We start from the raw sequence: 20,081 nt of genomic DNA on the forward strand, positions 1-20,081 counted from the left end.
ATAGGCAATAGTTGTAGGTTCTCACCTAAACCACCACCTTTAGAAGTAAATTAATTTATTTTGAAAGGTACAGCATTTATTTTTCCTCATAAAAGTCACACAAAATTTAACCAACTATACAATATATTATAAAGACTTTGCATCTTTCCCATACCAGAAAACCCTGATAATGCAAAGATTGTCTGTGAAATAATTATTTTTTTTATTCTTTTATGCACAAAAACAATTTATTTTACATTCACAATATGTGAAAATGTACCACTGTACTAATTTCACCTGCCTGCAGATGGCTTAAAAAAAGGATAAATGTAGGATGAAAACAAAAATAGTCAAATTGTTTTCTAATCCTTTCATCGTAGTATAATACAAAAGTTACTGAACATATATTAGGGGGAATACTCACACACTATGTTCTTTCACAGTTTTTTCAAATCCATTTCCCAATCAGTGGATATTTAGTAAGTAACTGTAATACTGTTATATATTAGTATAAAAATGAATATTATTTACAATATCTCATTAATGAATAACATATATATACATAATTCATATTCCTTTAAAGAAATGGCACATATCTTAAATTATTTGTAAATGATATCAAAATCACATAAAAACAAACTTCAACTACACCATTAAAATGGAATCATTCACTGTTAAACAACATTGCATCTTTATATCACAGTCCTACCACCTACAACTGATAACTTCTTCACATTATATTTCACTTTATCAGGGGAGGTAATAACAACCTATATCATTGAATAAGCTGGTCTCAAGTCTTATGCAGCCATTCCCTGGGATACCAGATAACCTACTGCTGTCTGTATGGATGTCAAACAATATCCTTCTTCACCCATTATGTACCTATGAAAATAAAACATGCATGTCAGCTACTGAATTAAATTTTAATAAAGAGTGACAGGAACATTAAACAGTAAGTTTGAATTATTTATAACAAATTCTCTGTCCAGTAAATTGAACTAAGCTAAAATTTTAGTGTAATAATTTTTATTCATTGAAAATAATCCGCAAATTTGATCAATATTAGAACTGTGAAAATATCAAAACTGGAACATCAAAGTCGACTATAAGATTTATCTGGCATTTAAACATAAAACTAACCAGAGCTACTCAGAATTAAAACATGGCATAATGCTTTGGCTTACCATAATGGCCTTTTTTAATACTAAAAATGACCCTAAAAATTTATGAAATAATTCACCTTTGTATACACCATTAGTGAATACATATCTGGTTTAGTTTGCCATCCTATTTAAATATCCTTCATAAATATGCATTAAATCATTACCCTTCATGAATAAACTCCTCCAGAATCAGACATTCAGACAAGATCTGTGGTTGTCCAGCCTTGATGATAACGTAACACAGGATAGGTAACAAATCATCAGCTCCACTGTAAAACACAAATGAATAGAAACCATTATCATTAGTTAAAAATAGATTTACATAAAAATGTCTCCTTTTAAGATCCTTAAGATCATATGTATATTGTTATGATACCTTTTGATTTGTATAAACATATTTGTCACTTGATTATTAAAATGTGATTGCAGGAGATAACTATTCAGTCTCAGAAATTGAAAACATGCATTCAGTTAAGACAATCATCATCCTAGAATATAGCTTAATGAATGACTGGTGTATAAATAACAAACTTAAATAGGAGTTTGTTGAGATAAAAACTGGTCCTCTAATGATCTTCAGAGAACTGACAATTTCTTCAGCTGTTTTTTAGCCATACTCCATTTTGTAGCCGTTTTTCTAGAGGCCCTATTCCACCATTCTTCATCCCAGTCAACCCTTTTCACTAGACCCACCTTATTGATTTGTTTGTTATTTTGTTCTCTTCCTCAATATGCAATAAAAATATCTCGTTTAACTGGATTATCAAACTTAAAGTACCTAAATATCTACCATGTCTACAGAATAATGGACAAAAACTTACATAGAAGGAATTTTCTGATTTTTAAAGTAATCTTCAATACACTGACACACTAATCTGGAACACTTTACTGAAATGTAAACAATATGTTATTAACATTTATAGATGAGAAAAGTCTTCCATAAAATTAGTTAGCTGTTGCATCTCAACCAGTGTGTCAGTTAATAAAGCTTGCAGTTCATTACTGTCTAATTGTTAAAATTGTTTTCTTTAATGAGTGTGTCACTATTAAACTGAAAGCATGTCAAGGTACATGTACTTACCTAAACATTCCAGTTTATCCAGGAGTGTCTGCTGATTTGGAAACATTTTTAGATGTGTCACTGCAATATTATATGGTTCCTCACAATCTGTCATCTGAAGCTTTAGTTTGACACTACAGTCCGCTGGTAAACATGTCTGTCTCTCTGTCATCACATAGGCTAAGGTCAACTCTTTTGGTTCATTAGCTAATCTACAATTAATTTACTAAAAAAAATATAACATCTACATTTTATTCATCGTCTTAGAATAATATACATCAATGCATATCAAATCTAAGGATGATAGATATGAAATTTTTAAAAAAGCTATGAAAACCTATTGTCACACTTCTCCTAAATGTATGACAAAAGTATATAGTGCATCTTATGTTAAAAAAAAAACATTTTGTAAAGTTTATTGTGTTACATAGCCAAAAACAAAGCTATTAATTTTACAATCAAATTGTTTACAGATTAACTAAAAAGCTTGTTACATTTAGATAAACCTTTTCAAGTCTATGAACCTTATAAGTGGATGTCACTCATGTTTTTTGTCGTATAAAATGGGTTTTGTTCCATTCTCAAGTTTACTCTTTGGTGTAATCTCTATTGAATTCATTTCTGTTTTGTCTACACACAGTATGATTTTGACATTTGTGAATAGTAAGTGCACTTATATCTTTTTATGAGGAACATAAACCAACAGTCTGAGTCAGCTTACCTGAAAAGTCCCAATAAATATCTCCAGACTGGTTTAAATATGGATTTCTCTAAACAAGCATAACATTGGTCCTTGCCTTCAATGCAGTCTAATTGTTCATAACAGATTGTAAACAACACTAACATCTTCTCAAGGTACATGTGAATATCCTGTGATATTGCTTTAATATGTCGCTGATAGGCCTCGTTTTTAAGATTTTTAATTTTCATTTCTATCGACTTTAAATCTGACAAAGATGCAGATGATTTCAAAGGTTTCTGATCTTCTTCATCAATTTCAATATTTTTCTCATCTGTCATTTCACCAACTTTTGAATCCTCTGTACTTTCATCAGAATTTTCATCATCAAATAATTCATCCATATTATCTTGATTATATTGGTCATATTCTTGTGAAATTTGATGAAGAATGCCTTTTGTTTCTCTGATACTGTCCCTCAATTTATCTCTCTCTTTCCCACCCATGTTAGTTGCTTTTTCCAAATCTTTTTTGACTTCAGTTTGTACTTCAGAAATGTCACTTATTTCTGCAGTAAAATTTGGTTCCCATTTATCCCTGTTTTCATCTTCATCTAAATTTTCTTCTTTAATATCTTCCTTATTTTCTACTTCATTGTCCATCTCCTGTTGAAAATGTTTATCTTTCCCTTCATCATTCTTTACCGTATCTGTCTTATTTTCACTTTGGCATTTATCATCTGTACTGTTATTTTCATCATCAGTTCTACTTTCACTTTCATTTTCATGACCCTTTACCTTACCTTCCCTTTTTAAACTAGTACCTTTGGAATCTTCACTACTGTTATCCTGCTCTTTGCTTTTGTCCCAATGATGTGTAGGATACAATGACTTTGACAATGGAACTTTAATTTGATCAACAATATTAATTTTCTCATTGACAATGTGTTGTAACTTATCATACAGTCTTTTCTGTAGCGACTTCATCTTCAGTGTTAATGGATGCTCATTAGATCTGAAAAATAATGAAGAAGAAAACAGTTTTAGTCATTTAGAAATCAGCCATGTTGTTGTCAGTTTATTTTTGACTCATGCATTTGAATGTTGAACACATATGTTCACACTGGTATCTTTCATCTCTCATGGTTATTTTTATTACACAATACCAATGACCTAGATAATGTGTTAAAATGCTCTTCCATGAGAATTCAATACAGTTAAACTCATGTCTATATGAACACTCTTCTTGTTTGATATTTCAGATCAAATACTGTATCACTACAATGAATATTTATAATTACCTTGTTATTTCTTGTATCAATTTATTTATAAGTTCTGAATCATCTGGTTTTTCCTCAAGCTTTTTCCTCCAACTATTAAAAGACAGCTAAAGAATAAAATCAATGGATGTATTTGTAAATAAATGTTTAAAGCACAACTTTTAGGATTCAGACAATTTTTGTTGAAATACCGTACTGCAATTATTTGTTGATACGTTAAAATAATTTTAAAGGTAAGGTTCAAACTCTGTCAGACAATGTTGAACTTGAAAGTTTTCATCAGAAATGATGTTTTAGTATATATTCATCATCTCTTTGTTAAGTTCAACACAAGAATTTTGAAACTCTTGAAAACAATAGAGACTTTCAAAATCATTTGAGTTATTGTAATATTTTCAGTTATAATAAACAAGACAGGAACTAAAAGAATCTTTTTTCTGTACATAGTTCTTTTTACTTGTATTCCTTCAAAGTGCTATTAAAATTGCAATCTATACAATTTGTTTCAAATTCATAGATTTAATAACGGGTGTCCTTTTATTTGAGTTTTCACAGACACAAATCAAATAGGCAAGGAGAAAAATAAACAGTAATGCGTGGGATACAATGAATAACTATTTCTAGTTTGAAAAGTTGTTTATAACATTTTTATCAATGTAGTACCTAAACATGCAAGAGTGGGGTTCTTTCTCATAAGATTGATTTTTTTCTTTAAGACCTCTCACTAAATATGGTACTCATAAAAAAGTTGATCTCTCCATTTTCTGACCAGATTGCACACACTTCTGACTCCCATACAGAAGCAACACTTATATATTTATATAATTATTTACATGCTCTTGTTCAAATTCCAGGACTTTTTTGTAGATTAATCTTTGTTCTTTATCATCATCTGTTAGCCCTGTTGGTGTTCCAAATCTCCTAAAATCAATGGTAATCATTGAATCCATATGGCTTAGATAAATAAATGCATTTTTTTTTATACAGAGTTAATTTGACTTTCCAGAATTTCTGTAAACAACCAAACAACCATAACTGTTTGAGTCGATCAAACAGTACAATAAAGGACAGTGCTTTGTTATCTCAAAGGAGAATACACTGTACTTTGCCAGTTTAGTCATAACAGAGATGGACATAACATTACAATCTTTATTATCATTTTTCTATTTTTAATGGACCAAAGACATATTAATTATTCTTTAGTGGCATACCTCTGCTAAAAAAGACTAAAATTTTCAAACATTTTTGCAACGTTTTTGATCCATTATGCCAAATATAGGTAAATCTATTTCTTTAGTAATCTACAGGTATCTAAAGGACATGAAAAAACATATTAGAAAAAACAAACCATACCTTGCAGCTTGTTCTTCTAATCTTTGTTGTCTTTCATTCATTTTCTTCTTCAGCTTGGTAAAGTTAAAGGAAAAATATAAACTACATCGTTACAGATATAAAATCAGTTAAAATTAATTTAAAAGCAAACAATAAGGGACAACATTGAAAGTTCAATGTAGGATAACAAACTTAATTCATATATTTTTTTCCCTGACCCTCCCCCCACTCAACTTAATTTGGGAAAGATTGATTGACCAATAAAGGATATATATAACATTGATGTCAATTAAACAAAACTTGCAGCAATTTTGACCCCCCCCCCCAAAAAACTATTTGAATTAAGTTTTTTATCCTTCATTGATTTTTTGATGTTGTCCATAAGCATTTACAGGAATGTGCCAATTGGACAACATGCTGAGCCAACAACAAATAAGTTTCAAGTTTATGTGAGTCACAGGGGCCACAGTAAACTACCTAAAACCTAAAGTTTCACACAATATCTTAATAATTTAGATAAAGTTTAAGTTGTGCTTGCTGTGACAGTTGTTATTCATATAATACAATTCTAGAACAAGGATACTGCTTCTTCTTGTACTTTTGCAACTGCTAAATTTTCTGCCATTTTCCTTTGAACTGTCAAACTCTGAAAAAAAATATATTATATATATTTTCAGTAGAAAATAAAATCTGCCTGGCACCTTCAAAATGGGGTAATCGACAATAGAGGGAACTTTAGAATTTAAATTACATTTCCAGTCCACTACACACCTAACCGCAGTTTAGATTTTAAAGTGACTTCCCTGAATCACTTGTATGTTAAACAGCTCATAAGAATATTTTCATAGTTCAAAAGAATTATCTCGTCAGCTACCCAATTATCTACATGTTGGTATTTTATTTTAAAAAAATCTCAGATAAGGGGAGATAAAATTATTACATATTGATACAATAAAATATTTTTGACAATATCAATTAGTTTAAACATATTTATTTATAGTGGATTCGGAAACAAGTTTTTCAACTTATATTAATCCCTCTCCACTTTGCGGGTGCGAGTGCTGGTGTCTTGTAGCGGCATTAGCCTACTCTTTTTCGAATTCTACAAGGGTGTCTTTAACGTGCAAGAGATATGGCTCTCTCTAAACACGGGTCAGCCATTTATCGTCCCCGTCCGACGGACTATCATCGTTTCCTCAAGACCATACTCGCAAATGGTTTTAAGGGAGAGCCGAAAATTAAGTTCCTGAAATTTTCATCCCAAACGGGAATCGAACCAGGAACCTTTGTGTTAGTAATTGTATTTAGTATATGTAAACTTTCAACAAGAAAAAGGCCATTTTACCAGTTGTACATGGAGTTGTTAAAAAGTTTAAGGTGTAACAGAAACTAAGAACATATAAATTCCTGTTTTAGATTCTCCCCTGTTATCTTTAGTAAACAAGCATTACATAATCTGTAGCTGTTCTTCTCTTGGGGTCCAGTCTAGCCAACCTTGCCTTGTAGGCCATCATTAATTGTTGGTTCTGTTTGTAGGCTAACTCTAGTGGAGACTGTTCCTTAGGACTGTAATGAAAGATATTATTAGCAACCATTATATCAAATTATAACTTTAATTCATACACAGTCATGTTATAGTCCTTTTTATGATAAACATTGATATAATCCATCATCAAATAAATTTTCAAGGGAAATCATTATGTTTGAAAGATTTTGTATTTAAACTATGTGTCCATCATAATCTTGGGTGACTTGTGACTTATTGCATGTTATTCTGAAATTTAGGATCCATTCATTGACAAATCAAGTACTGTGGATTTAGAATCCATTCATTGACAAATCAAGTACTGTGGATTTAGAATCCATTCATTGACAAATCAAGTACTGTGGATTTAGAATCCATTCATTGACAAATCAAGTACTGTGGATTTAGAATCCATTCATTGACAAATCAAGTACTGTGGATTTAGAATCCATTCATTGACAAATCAAGTACTGTGGATTTAGAATCCATTCATTGACAAATCAAGTACTGTGGATTTTATAGCTATAAATACGTTACCATCATAAATTCTGAGTGTAACCCCAATTGCGTCATAGGTCAGATGGAAAATCCAACTAAAAATAAACGTACTCTCACTGGTCCGGACATATACCCCTGTTTGCCCATATTCTTCCATTCAATTTCCATCTGCGACATCGGTCACACGTGCACATCAAGTTTTACAGATTCAACAGAGAAGTGTTTAGTTTTTTGAATAGCTTAATTGCTTTTCATATATATTGTGTATTTTATTGGAAGTATATTCCCTTGTTTTGTTTAAATTTCTAAACAAATTATTTGTGTTTTTTTGACTAAAGTAAAATTTATTATGGACTTTAATTTGAATAGTCCGTATGTAAGTATTCCTGGTTCGGACTATCTCTTAGATGGGTCACTACCTTTAAGTCCCCCCCAAACTACCAGTACATTGACCGGAGTTTCGACAACGGTGTCTGGTAATGCTACCTATCCGACCCTTTCACAAGGTTAGGCCATGCATTTTGGGGGGGTACCTACGTCAACTTCGGTGACTCATACTTTATCTAGGCCTGTTAATTCAGCGGGTACTTTTAGTTCTGTCCCAGGTACAGCTATGGGCTTGAACTTGCCAGGTTCTAGACCCCCATTATCCTATTGTGGGTATATGCTTCCCAACACGGGCACACAACCTTTACCCTCATGGTCTCAGCCACCTTGGCCACAGTCTTACCCTTATGGTGGGTTTATGCCAAACCAACCTGGTTTTTGGCCTTATAGGGACAATTTCTATGGTCCCCCTTCTGGGGTAGCTACTGCACCACCTTTAGCTCCTGCTCTACCCGTAGCAGTATCTTTGACTTCTGCAGTAGCTCCTTCTACCACCGTACCTGACTCTCAAGCTTCTAGTTCTTCTCATGGTACTCAGGTTTCTGATCATGCATCACCTTTGGATGGTTTACAGAAGTTACTTTTGGACTTTGGTGAGTCTTTCAAGGCTGAATTTAGTACTCTATCCAGTCGTATGACTCTACTGGAGAATAGAGTTTCTTCTCATCAACCTTGTCCAGCTAAGTCTGTAGAACGTGATGAGAGGGAGGATGACGAGCTTTCTGTTTCCCCTGGGAGTCATGAAAGGGCTTTCCTCACTGATGAGGATGTTGAAAGTTCTTCTTCTCCCAAGGTATCGAAGACGGCCCCTGAGCTTTCTTCTAAGTCAGCTCAACAACCTCCCACCAAGGAGACTGAGGATCCTCCTTCCTTGAAGGATCTTAGGGATAAGGTGTATACCTTGATGAGGGATGAAGCACATATCCCTTTTGCCTCTCCTTCCAAGCCGAAGAAACCTTCTTCAACTTTTGAAGCTTCCTGTGGTATTTCTCAGGATACTGTGACTTCTCACAATTCTTTTCCTGAATCTGGCCATATGGCTTTTGCTTTACAATTTATTAATGAAGGTATCGCTAATTCTGCTAGTGAAAAGGTTGCTAATAACAATATCTCAGGATTTGGAATGTCATCCTTTTCTGATCAGGTTAAGTACAAGGATTTTGATATCTTTGATTCTTCACTGGGTAGACTTGTTCCCAGTTGTGACAAATCTATGTCATCTTTATTGGGAAAAAAGCCAGTAGATGGTCTTCGTTTCACTCAACCTGTTTGGTCAAAGACTGAGAATCTCCTTCGTAGTGCTTCTCAAGTTCTTGGCACAGCCGAACATTTTCTAGCTGCAACCGGTCATTTGCTTAACAGCGAAGATTCGGTTGTTCCAGCAGAAGTACAATCCTTCTTACTTCAACTGGACAAAGCTTTAGGTTCATCTCAGTTGCTTTTAATGGGTTCTATTGCTAATTGCACCCTATCTAAAAGAGCAGAGTTTCTTGAAAACATTTCTATCGCTGAACCTTTGAAAGATTCTTTACTGAAATCTCCACTCTCTGACAAGATGTTTGGTTTACCCTTACAGCGGGTTCAAGAGGAACTCAGCAAAAACCCTCCTCCAGTCAAAGTTAGTGTACAAGTTACTAATGGCAAGAGGTCGGTTAATGCTACATCTAGTTCTACTAGTACTTCTGCTTCAGGTGGTCCTCCTTCTTCTGCTAAGAAAAGGAAGAATAACTACGGCAAACCGCAGAACAAACCCAATAACTCAGGAAAAAGCTCAGGTAAGCCTTCTGGTGGTTTTAAGGGTTCCAAGAAACCTGGGTCTAGTACCTAGGTTCTTGCCCCCTCGTACCTTATTGACAGCTTCCCCAGGGGAAAATTTACAACAAGTTCCTCAAAAATCAATACCAGTAGGGGGGAGGTTAAGTTTTTTCCTAAATCAGTGGAAGAAAATTACCTCAGACTGTTATGTGCTGTCAATAATTCGAGGGGGATTAACACTTCAGTTCAAGAACCCACCTCCTCTGTCTGCAGTTCCAATAAGTTTGTCTCATACTCAAGACCCAGTCAAGTGTCAACTTCTATCAGTAGAAGTGGACACAATGTTACAAAAAGCTGCAATAGAGGAGGTGTCGATCTTAACTCTGTCTCCGGGATTTTATTCCCGTCTTTTTCTGGTTCCAAAGAAGACTGGAGGAATGAGGCCAGTCATAGACCTATCTATTCTGAACAAATTTCTTATTGTTCCCCACTTCAAAATGGGAACAAACAGATCCATCAGGGCTTCAATCCTTCCAGGAATGTGGACTACTTCTCTGGATCTTTCAGACGCCTATTTCCACATTCCCATTTCCAAAACTTACAGGAAATACCTTCGCTTCGTTTGGAACAACAAAGTTTTCCAGTTCAAGGCTCTCCCTTTTGGCCTGTCTACAGCCCCTTTGGCTTTTACCAAAATCATGCAGGCAGCTATAGCTCACCTACATTCCCTGTCTATTCAGATTCATTCCTACCTGGACGATTCCCTTCTCAAGGAATTTTGCCCAATCAAATTGAGGGTTCAGACAGATTTGGTCATCAATTGTTTTCTGTCCCTAGGCTTCCTTATCTCTTGGAAAAAGTCAGAGATAATTCCGTCTCAAGACTTTGTTTTCCTGGGAGAACATTTCCTAACCAGTGTAGGCCTAGTCCTCCCACCAGAGGAGAAATTTACAAAACTATGTCAGAAAATACATTTATTCCTGACGGTTCAATCAGTCACAGCACGTCAATTCTTGCAACTTCTGGGTTTACTGAACTCTCTGGCAGATGTAATTCCATTGGGACGACTTCACATTCGTCCGCTTCAGTTTTATCTGCACAAGTTATGGATTGCAGCTTCACAAGAATGGGAAGCATTGATTCCAATCACTCAGCCTTTATTTCCACACCTTCAATGGTGGTTAGTACGGGAAAATGTAATGAGGGGCCTATGTCTGTCCCCTCAAGTTCCCAGTCTAACATTATTCACAGATGCCTCCACCCTCGGTTGGGGAGCATATCTGGAGGGGCTTACAGTCTCGGGAGTCTGGAGTCCAGATCTTTTGGAAGAGTATATCAATGTATTGGAAATGAAAGCAGTTCTGTTTGCACTGAATCATTTCCACATGTCTCTAAAGAATCAGTCTGTCATTCTGGCCACGGACAACACAACAGTTGTAGCTTATCTCAAGAATCAGGGAGGAACTCATTCACCTTCTCTTTATCAGATAGCCAGAGACATTCTCCTTCTGTGTTTTCAACTCCAGGTTCATCTAGTGGTGAGACATATTGCGGGGCACCTCAATATTCTAGCCGACACTCTATCCAGATCCCTTGCTCCAGTAAACACGGAGTGGGAACTACTTCAAGTAGTTTTCAAAGCTGTGACTCTTCATTGGGGGTCACCTCAGATAGATCTGTTTGCGACCAGTCTCAATCACAAACATCTAACATTTGTGTCTCCGATTCCAGATCCAAAATCTTTTGCGGTAGACGCAATGAGCCTATCTTGGAAAGGAATGTTCGGGTACGCCTTCCCTCCTTTCAGGTTTCTCTCCCCAATACTTCAGAAAATAGCAGGGGAAAATTGCAAGATCATAGTTATTGCTCCAGCATGGCCAAAACAGTCTTGGTTTCCAGACCTTCTGCTCCTATCATGTGCTTGTCCTCTAGTTCTACCTCTGAGACCAGACCTTCTGTCTCAAATCAAGGGCAAGGTTCTTTATCAAAATCCAGAAAAACTTCATCTACACGCCTGGCTTCTCTCAGGGTTAGCCTCAGAAAGAGAGGTTTTTCTGAAGGAGCAACCAAGCATCTCACAAAGTCTGTCAGAGACTCCACTAGCATTGTCTATGATGCAAAATGGTCAATCTTCTCAGATTGGTGTAGTGAGTGGGAAATTGATCCTTTCCAAGTCACTGTACAACAATTAGCAGACTTTCTAGTTTTTCTTTTTGAATCCAAAGGATTATGTCCCTCTACTATTAAGGGATATAGATCAGCTATCTCAAGAACTATTCATATTTCTGGTGGCCCAGATTTTGGAATCAATGAGCATATTTCTCTTTTGGTTCGTAGTTTTAGTCTTGAAAGACCAAGACAAAAAACTTTAGTTCCTAAGTGGGACCTTGGACTAGTTTTATCCTTTTTAAAACTTCCTCCTTTTGAACCAGCAGAAACAATAGATTTAAGGTTTCTTTCCTATAAATGCTGTTTTCTTTTAGCTTTGGCTTCTGGACGGAGAAGGAGTGAAATCCATGCCTTCTCTATTTCTGATGCTTGCCTTCGATTTAACAGGGATAAATCTTCTGTTACTCTTTTAACAGATCCTGCTTTTTTGGCAAAGAATCAGATTCCAGATAAGGGTGCAGAACCAGTTGTGATTCCTGCACAGTGGCGGATCCAGAGGGGGGGTTCCGGGGGTCCGCACCCCCCCTTTATTTTGGCCGATCAATGCATTTGAATCGGGACATATGTTTGCACCCCCCTGCACCCCCCCTTTGCCCTGGGCTAGCACCCCCCCTTTCGAAAATTCCTGCATCCGCCACTGCTGCACTCCCTAGCGATTCTATTTCTGTACTTTTATGTCCAGTAAGAATTCTTTCTATTTATCTGGAAAGAACATGTAGTTTACGTTCTGTTTCTAACTCAAGACTCTTTATTCCTATTAAAAAAGGAATCTCAGATCTTTCTGTTAAAACTATTTCTACTTGGATATGCAAATGCATATCTTTAGCTTATGGTTCTTCTAAGGCAGAACTTTTAAATAGTTTTAATGTTAAAGCCCATGATGTTAGGGGTATCTCTACATCCTGGGCTATGTTTAACAGTGCATCTTTAGAAGAGGTACTGTCTGCAGGTTTCTGGAGAAATGAGAACTCTTTTATATCTCACTACCTCCAATCTATGGCTACTTTTGCCGAGAGTTTATACTCTCTTGGACCTATAGTTTCAGCACAAAGATTGAACTTTCCTCCTGTTTCTTCTGTTACAGGGGATTCAGCTTTACGTTAGATTCTGTTACTCAGAATTTATGATGGTAACGTATTGATAGCTATAAAATATTCAAATTTTAAAGTAAATTTGGATTTTATTAGATAAATACTTACAATCATAAATTATAGGTCCCACCCACCTCCCCTTCATCCCTTTCCTTATGTTTCTGTCTTGAGGAAATGGAATGGAAGAATATGGGCAAACAGGGGTATATGTCCGGACCAGTGAGAGTACTTTTATTTTTAGTTGGGATTTTCCATATGACCTATGACGCAATTGGGGTTACACTCAGAATTTATGATGGTAAGTATTTATCTAATAAAATCCAAATTTACTTTAAAATTTGAATATTTAGAATCCATTCATTGACAAATCAAGTACTGTGGATTTAGAATTTTCATTGACTGAAGTAAAATTGCAATGTCATTTTTTCCAATGGTTCAAACAGAAAATTTGTACCTCATTGAACATTTAAGTTGGTACCTAACACTACAGGGAGATAACTATGTAAAATCACCATAACGTTTTAATTATGTTGTGTTGTTAATGGAATATTAAGCTTCACAATGATCAAAATTACTGTCAGTCAAACTGCCATGTAATCAGTGTAATTTTTCTGATAAAATGGTTGGTTCAAATTTTTGGAAATTTTTATATTCTTGTCAAAGGGTCAAAGTAAATACTCTGTCAAAATTTTGTGAAAATTTAAAAGCCAAATTAAATTAAGTGAAAGTGTTGGGTACAAGGATCCGGAAATTTTTTCACCTAATTTCGGTCATTTTCATACAACTTAAAAGTTGATGCCCCTTTTCAAAAAATGATTGTCAAAATCACATTACTGCATGAGACTCATTATGAGTATGCTCATACACGATCGTCATGTTCGTAGCATCAACAAACTTGTTTCACTGTTGCATCGCATTTGCGTCATGATTTGTCCTACCATTTTCCAAAAATCGATCAAGAGCAATGAAGGGAATGCACCAGTTTAAAAATAAAATGATTTTAATAACTCAAAACGATAATATTCTCATTTATCACTTACGTTTTGATTCTGAAGTCAAAATTCAACTGTATGTAATGCGACAATACTAAAACAAACAATTCCAGACTCATTTCCGGGATTAGTTTTGTTTACCCAAATCACAGGAAATCATCGACTTTTTAATATTTTACCTTTAATAGTGCAAGAATATTAATTAAAATAGTTGCACTAGCTTTATTTAGGATGAAATTATTTTAAATTTACGATTATTTGTCTAAATCTGTGGAAGAGAATTTCAAGCATGCGTATTACATAGTAAACAAAGCACGTGTTTTAAAAGTAAAAAAATATTTTTTTCTACGTAAATTAAACCAAGTTTTTATTTAATTTTAAATCATAATTGACAATTGTCTGACCTATTGGGTATTTAAATAATGAAGCCAGTTGGTATGGAATTTTTATTTCTTTATAATAATAGTTTGTGATTAATTGCCAGGTGTGAATTAAAAACACAGGTAAAGAGCAGCGTTTTGTATTTGCGCCGATTTTTTTTTTTCATATGCGCCAATTTTGTTACAGGTAAATAACAGGTAAATTACAGGTGAAATGATATAAGAAGATGTGGTATGAGTGCCAATGAGACAACTCTCCATCCCAGTAATGTTATTTTCATTTATCATTAAAGACCTCTTTCGTTAGCCAGTTGTACATAATTATGATATGAATTGTCAATGATAACATGCACTTTGTTTATACTAAAATGATGAATTCAAAATATATGTACAGCATTCAAATCCATAAAAACGGAATACATTCAAATCATAAATCTGTTTTTGCCGAGTATGTATAGTAGGCAACACATCAAATATATTCCTTTCTTATGATTTCGTCTCTTCTATATTTGGCGTAATTGTCGACAAAGAAGGCCGTCTTTTCTTTGTCTAGCATACGTACTGGTGGGGGGATTTCTAGGGTTCGCATTTTCTCACAAGGGAGCTATTAAACCAAGAGTTCCATATGGTGAAGTTGAAATCATCCCTTCGTTAATTTTATGGACGCCATCACGAATTGGTTGACCGTAATGGAATGTGTACTTGTACGTTAATTGTCTACGAATGTATGAAATTTGTCATCAGAAGGAGTGGAGCGTTAGACAATGTCAAACGTGAAGCAGTCATCGATTTCATTTAGGGAAAGGAATGGTAACCCGAGACATTGGGATAGCCATTTACCAATTGCAATGTCACTTGATTTGTCTTTATACTCTGTGCTCGGCTAATGTAAAAGTATGAACTTACCTGTAAATCTAATTAAGAAAAATATAAAATCGGCGCAAATGAAAAAAAGAAATCGGTGCAAATGAAAGAATAAAATTTTCAAAATCGGCGCAAATGTCATACGCCCGTAAAGAGATTAGCAATCATTAGCCAATAGCTCCCCGAGGCATTTATATAGTTATTAGGAGGGCCCTCAGGATTATAACACTTTATTGGAGTTTAATTACAGGAAGTCAATAACAAAACAAAAATATGTTCAAAATGGCGATTTTGAAAGTCAATCTCAACGAAATGACAGAAATTATTACTGTTGAAAAATAAAATTTGACCTAAATCCCAATTAAAAGTTTAGGACATTATAGTTTCAGTTTAGGACATGACTGGCAAATATGACCGTTTCCGGACCCTTGGTTGGGTACCACCTTACATTCTTGGTTTGCCTGTATCTACGAAATCCACTCAAATTGGTATCCTAATATGAATAATATAAACTCTTCTATTTACTGAAAATCAGATTACGAGAATAGGGAATGGTCACAAGAAAAACAGGTCGAACAGCTTGGTCTAAAATCACCCACAAGTTTCATATGAATTTCATCATGTATGTATTCCCTTAGTTCCCAAATTGCCACTTTTTTGGATGCTGAGTGGTGATGTTCTAAAGCAGAAAACAGTAAAAACGTTAAAACATATCCACAGCTGAACATTTTTTAACCTTATATTTCAAAAATGTAGTTTATAGCATTAGCATAAAGATATTTGAATAAGAAACAGTTCTATTCTCACTGTTTAAAAGAAAATCACAAAAATAAAGTTTCATGGGACTTTAATCATGTTGATGGCTGTGTCAAAGTTATTTTAAACCAAATGTTTATTCTAGCAACATATCCTGTTCAAATTACTTACATAAGAACACTATCAGGAAACACATTACATTTAGAAGACTGGAACTGATCTGATGGAGTACAAGGTTCAGACTTGGTACCACTGGGTTTATATGATGGTTTTATCTGTATACTATCTAATGAACTGCTCTGTGCATCTGAAAAAATAATCATTGCTTTTATGCTTGGAATTAAACACTTAAAAATGAAAAGAAGAAAAATGTCTTATTAGTCTATATCCATTCTTGAAGAATTGATTTTTTTTTTTTAAGCAGATTTCATTTATAAATAAAGAAATTTAACAATTCTTTAAAAATCATGGGTATGACAAATGTTGTGAGTAGTCAACTTTAAAGTTTACGCTTAAATAAAAATGTTTTCATGTCATCTGAAGTTATATACGTATTTTTGATTTCATCATTGTTTGTGATCTGTTTTAATCTGATTCTGAATATCAGTAACTCAATTACATGTACATTCCTTTTGTAACATGTGTAAATGGCCAAAGAAAGTTCAAAAATACAAATATTTGCACCTAAAAAGACGCAATAAATTTGTGATAAAGTCAGACCATATAAAGAGGCTGTGGACCATTATAATAAACCACTAACATACTTCACCTACCAATCTGAGTAACAACTGCAGCAACCCTTTCCATGCACTGCTGACCAAGTCTTACCATCTTCACTGTGTCTTTTCCAATGATGACATTCAAGTTACCTAAAATTATACGTGATTACTGGTAAAATTATATGTGATTACTGCTAAAATTCATGTGAAAATTGCCCAGTGGTCAACACACATAAGCCCTACAGCCCAGGTGAAGCTCAATACTCTTAATATGAACAGGAAAGTAAAACTGATAATAATTGAAACTTATCGGTCGTCCCACATTCTATATGTCTTTGTGACGTCAAATACATTGACCCGGCCTTAATAACTTTGACCCGGTCATATCAGCGACGTCATAATGTTTGAACCGACGTTAATAACTTTGACCCGAACTTATCAAGTCATCTTTTGTGAGGTGGTGAAAAAAAGAAAACACTACCAAAACACGCAAATATAGCCCGATAAATCGATTATCAGATTATCTGCATATTGATATTGTAAAATATCAGCTGCTTGACATTATATGAAGGCTTTTTGATCTCGTGAGTATAACTTGATAAACGGTACTTCTAAGGCTTTAGTAAATTATTAACATGTAATACTTAGAAATGAACACCATACATTTGATTGATTCAATTACAGTATCAATATATAAAGTTTGTATTGAAACAAAATGCAAAATTGAACATCAAATTAATTCATGATACCAAGACTTAGGCTAAGTTAAAACACATTCTAAATACTTCATATATGATTCCTGAAAAAAATTGTTGATAATTTTAATTAAATATTTAAATATGTATATATAAATATATATAATTTGTCTAAACATCAGCCCAACAATGTAAGTTAGATCTTTGAAAGCAAATTTTTGTTCTCCCCTTGCCTTATTGGAACTCATGCTACTGAGATATTACCATAATCGTGGCAATAAATCACCTTGCACCATGCCCAAAGTGCTTGACCACTTAATCACCTTGGCTCTACAAATAATAAAGCTTTTCGGTGGCCAGGTATTACCTTTCCTCGTCAGTTTTCAATCTAACATCTTAACTTTATATATCATGTACTGCGTTAAGATGTTAGAAGATGAAATTGTTACAGAATATATATAGTCTTGGAAAATGTGAAGGTCAGGATTATCACAGTGCAATCACTTGAAAGGTAGGTCAGTGGTGGTTTTCTTTTTGCGATTTATGAATGGAATGTGAAAAACTATATCTCGAGTGAACGTGGTTGATAGTTTAGATTATTTTAATTGATAACCGCTACGAATTTCAGCTGACGGCGACTATACTTGAACTTTGTCTGTCTTTGGAAATACATAAAACTTTCAGAGTTATCAAAAATACTTGAACTTTTCCGTCTCCGTCTAGCTTTAACGCATCTGCTACTGTTCTCATCACTGTTGTGATTGTCGTATTTACAGCTGTCATCCTCAATATTTGTTTCTATTTAAACAGATTATTGTTTTAGCAGGGGCACCTGCAGCTTCATTTATTTTGCAGACAGCTTTTTGTCACTTTCCGGGATACGGAAACTATCGAAAGACACAGAAATTTTTATGTAGTATTTTTTTCTAAGTAGGCATACTTGTAAAATAATTCACTTTGTGTTTAATTTATTTGTGGTAATTGAAACTTATAATGAATAAAAAAATAATAGTAATTTTTACTATTACGGAAATGAACGACCGCACATGTCAACAATGGCGGACACTGATGCTCCGACTCTAAGGGGAAAAGACATAAATGACTATCGCGTGGTAGATTTAAAGAAAGAATGTGACAAAAGGGGTCTTTCTAAAAGTGGAAAAAAGGAAGACATTGTAGAGAGACTAAGAACGGTAATGCTAAATAAACCATATAAATAGGGCATCTGAAAAATTTATCATGTGCATCAAACAAAATATTAAAAATAATCAGAAATATAATTTGCCGTAGCGGCTTACCTGTAGTTTTTGGTATTTCAAAAAGCAATGTTCATCATTCTATATCACACATTTATCTTGTTAAAGTACTGTTGAAAATGTCAGTGATAATTGTACTCCAAGCCAAAATTGTGACCCAAGGTCAAGGGAGATAATTCTCAAATTATAGACCTTAAAAATGCAAAAAAAAACCAATAACTATCACTAAAAAACCAATCTAACCAATCAGAGCATTAACAATGTCAGTTTGGTTAAGCTGTTGTTCATTTTGGTTTTGGAACTAATGACAACCACTAAATAAATCCTACCATAGTCTAAAATCAGTCATCTTGTCAATGTCAGTTTGTTAGGTATTTGTGTTTGAACACACTGGAAAACTATGCATTAACGTCATTACGCTACTTCCAGCGTAGAAAACCGGTGCAGAATACATTTTTTATTGTACTTTTGAATTAAAAAACATTTCTAAAGGTAAGTTTTCATTGTTGTTTAAAAAGTACTTGCTAAAAAATGTCAATTTCTAATGCTCGTTTCAATCCTGAATTCCGAATGTCTGAAAACATTCTAGAACTTCACAAAATCCCACTTCCAGCCTCCATTGCTTTGTGTACATTCCATTCAGCGTCATCAAGCAATTCGTATTTTTTAGAAATGACATGATCCTTACATCTTTTACGATTTTCTGGTGAAAAAAGCCCAACCAAAATGAAAGGAAAACTATATGAAAAAACAATGATATTCTGACTATCATAACTGTAGCAGACTACACAAATGAATTTTATTTTAACAGGACATTCGGTCTTGGTAAGCATCCTAGCTTTACCAGACCGAATGAAATTTTACCAGACCAATTTTTTTTACATCTAATTGTATATTATCAAAAAAAACCCAACAACATATGACTTTGTTGTGCCCTACTCCCCCCTAAAATGCACAAAAACAAAATGATGTAACAAGAGGGTATATTGTTATGAAAGTTGTGTGCACAATTGCTTGAATGCATTTTAGTGAAGAGTAATGTCCCATTTTATTGGATTTTGACAATGTTTGTGAACTAAACATAATTTAGAATTTCTGTATAAAATATTATTTCCTTTTTCTTCTTTCTTTTTCATATATCTTTTGGTTTTCAATTCTTGTGTCTAGTGTTTATATTTCATAGCTGAATATTGTGATCTGCTTGGATTTTTATTCATTTATTGTATTTAATCGGCAAACCCGGAATTATACTTATCCGTTTCCAGAACCGGATCCGGTTTTAACCGTTTTATTTACATTTCCGGTTGTGCCAATGATGGCATCTATTGTTGTTTTTGACAGTCAGATATGTTTTTACCCGGATTTACATATTTCAGGTTCATGACGGTTTTTGGCATAGAGCTAGCGGTTGAACAAAATAAACATCGATGTGATGAATAATATCAAAAGATGAAAATGAATTTGAGATCGTTTGGCAATTTTGCCAGAATGTTAGAAAA

At 34.2% G+C, this 20,081-nt stretch overlaps 2 protein-coding genes across 4 annotated transcripts in view; one reads left to right on the forward strand and one right to left on the reverse strand.

Annotated features, from left to right (window-relative positions):
- Nucleotides 1–534: 534 nt before the first annotated feature.
- LOC134701706 (VPS9 domain-containing protein 1-like) lies at nt 535–18,374 on the reverse strand. Its single transcript, XM_063562839.1, has 14 exons — nt 18,368–18,374; nt 18,026–18,124; nt 16,686–16,781; nt 16,084–16,219; nt 6,947–7,061; nt 6,079–6,141; nt 5,517–5,569; nt 4,997–5,084; nt 4,185–4,270; nt 2,927–3,898; nt 2,227–2,417; nt 1,967–2,033; nt 1,310–1,414; nt 535–864 (listed from the first exon to the last, which is right to left on the reverse strand). The coding sequence occupies exons 1-14, from the start codon at nt 18,372–18,374 to the stop codon at nt 780–782; spliced, it is 2,163 nt and encodes a 720-aa protein (XP_063418909.1). The 3' UTR covers nt 535–779.
- LOC134701714 (apoptotic chromatin condensation inducer in the nucleus-like) overlaps nt 18,339–20,081 on the forward strand; it is a 40,925-nt gene continuing 39,182 nt past the window's right edge. For 2 of the 3 annotated variants that reach the window (XM_063562848.1, XM_063562846.1), the window contains exon 1: nt 18,363–18,519. In XM_063562848.1, the coding sequence (XP_063418918.1) occupies nt 18,373–18,519 (147 nt within the window). In that variant the 5' untranslated portion in view covers nt 18,363–18,372. Of the gene's footprint in view, nt 18,520–20,081 lie in introns of all 3 variants that reach the window. The other variant, XM_063562845.1, reaches the window with a different exon arrangement.

This window comes from Mytilus trossulus, unplaced genomic scaffold (genome assembly GCF_036588685.1).
Source record: "Mytilus trossulus isolate FHL-02 unplaced genomic scaffold, PNRI_Mtr1.1.1.hap1 h1tg000261l__unscaffolded, whole genome shotgun sequence".
NCBI lineage: Eukaryota > Metazoa > Mollusca > Bivalvia > Mytilida > Mytilidae > Mytilus > Mytilus trossulus.

Excerpts from the sequence above, each read along its gene's own strand:
- LOC134701706 (XM_063562839.1), bottom strand. Across the intron at positions 16,220-16,685 it reads TGCAGTTGTTACTCAGATTG|ATGCACAGAGCAGTTCATTA; the intron begins GTAGGTGAAGTA and ends TTATTTTTTCAG. Across the intron at positions 2,418-2,926 it reads TATTTATTGGGACTTTTCAG|ATTAGCTAATGAACCAAAAG; the intron begins GTAAGCTGACTC and ends AATTAATTGTAG.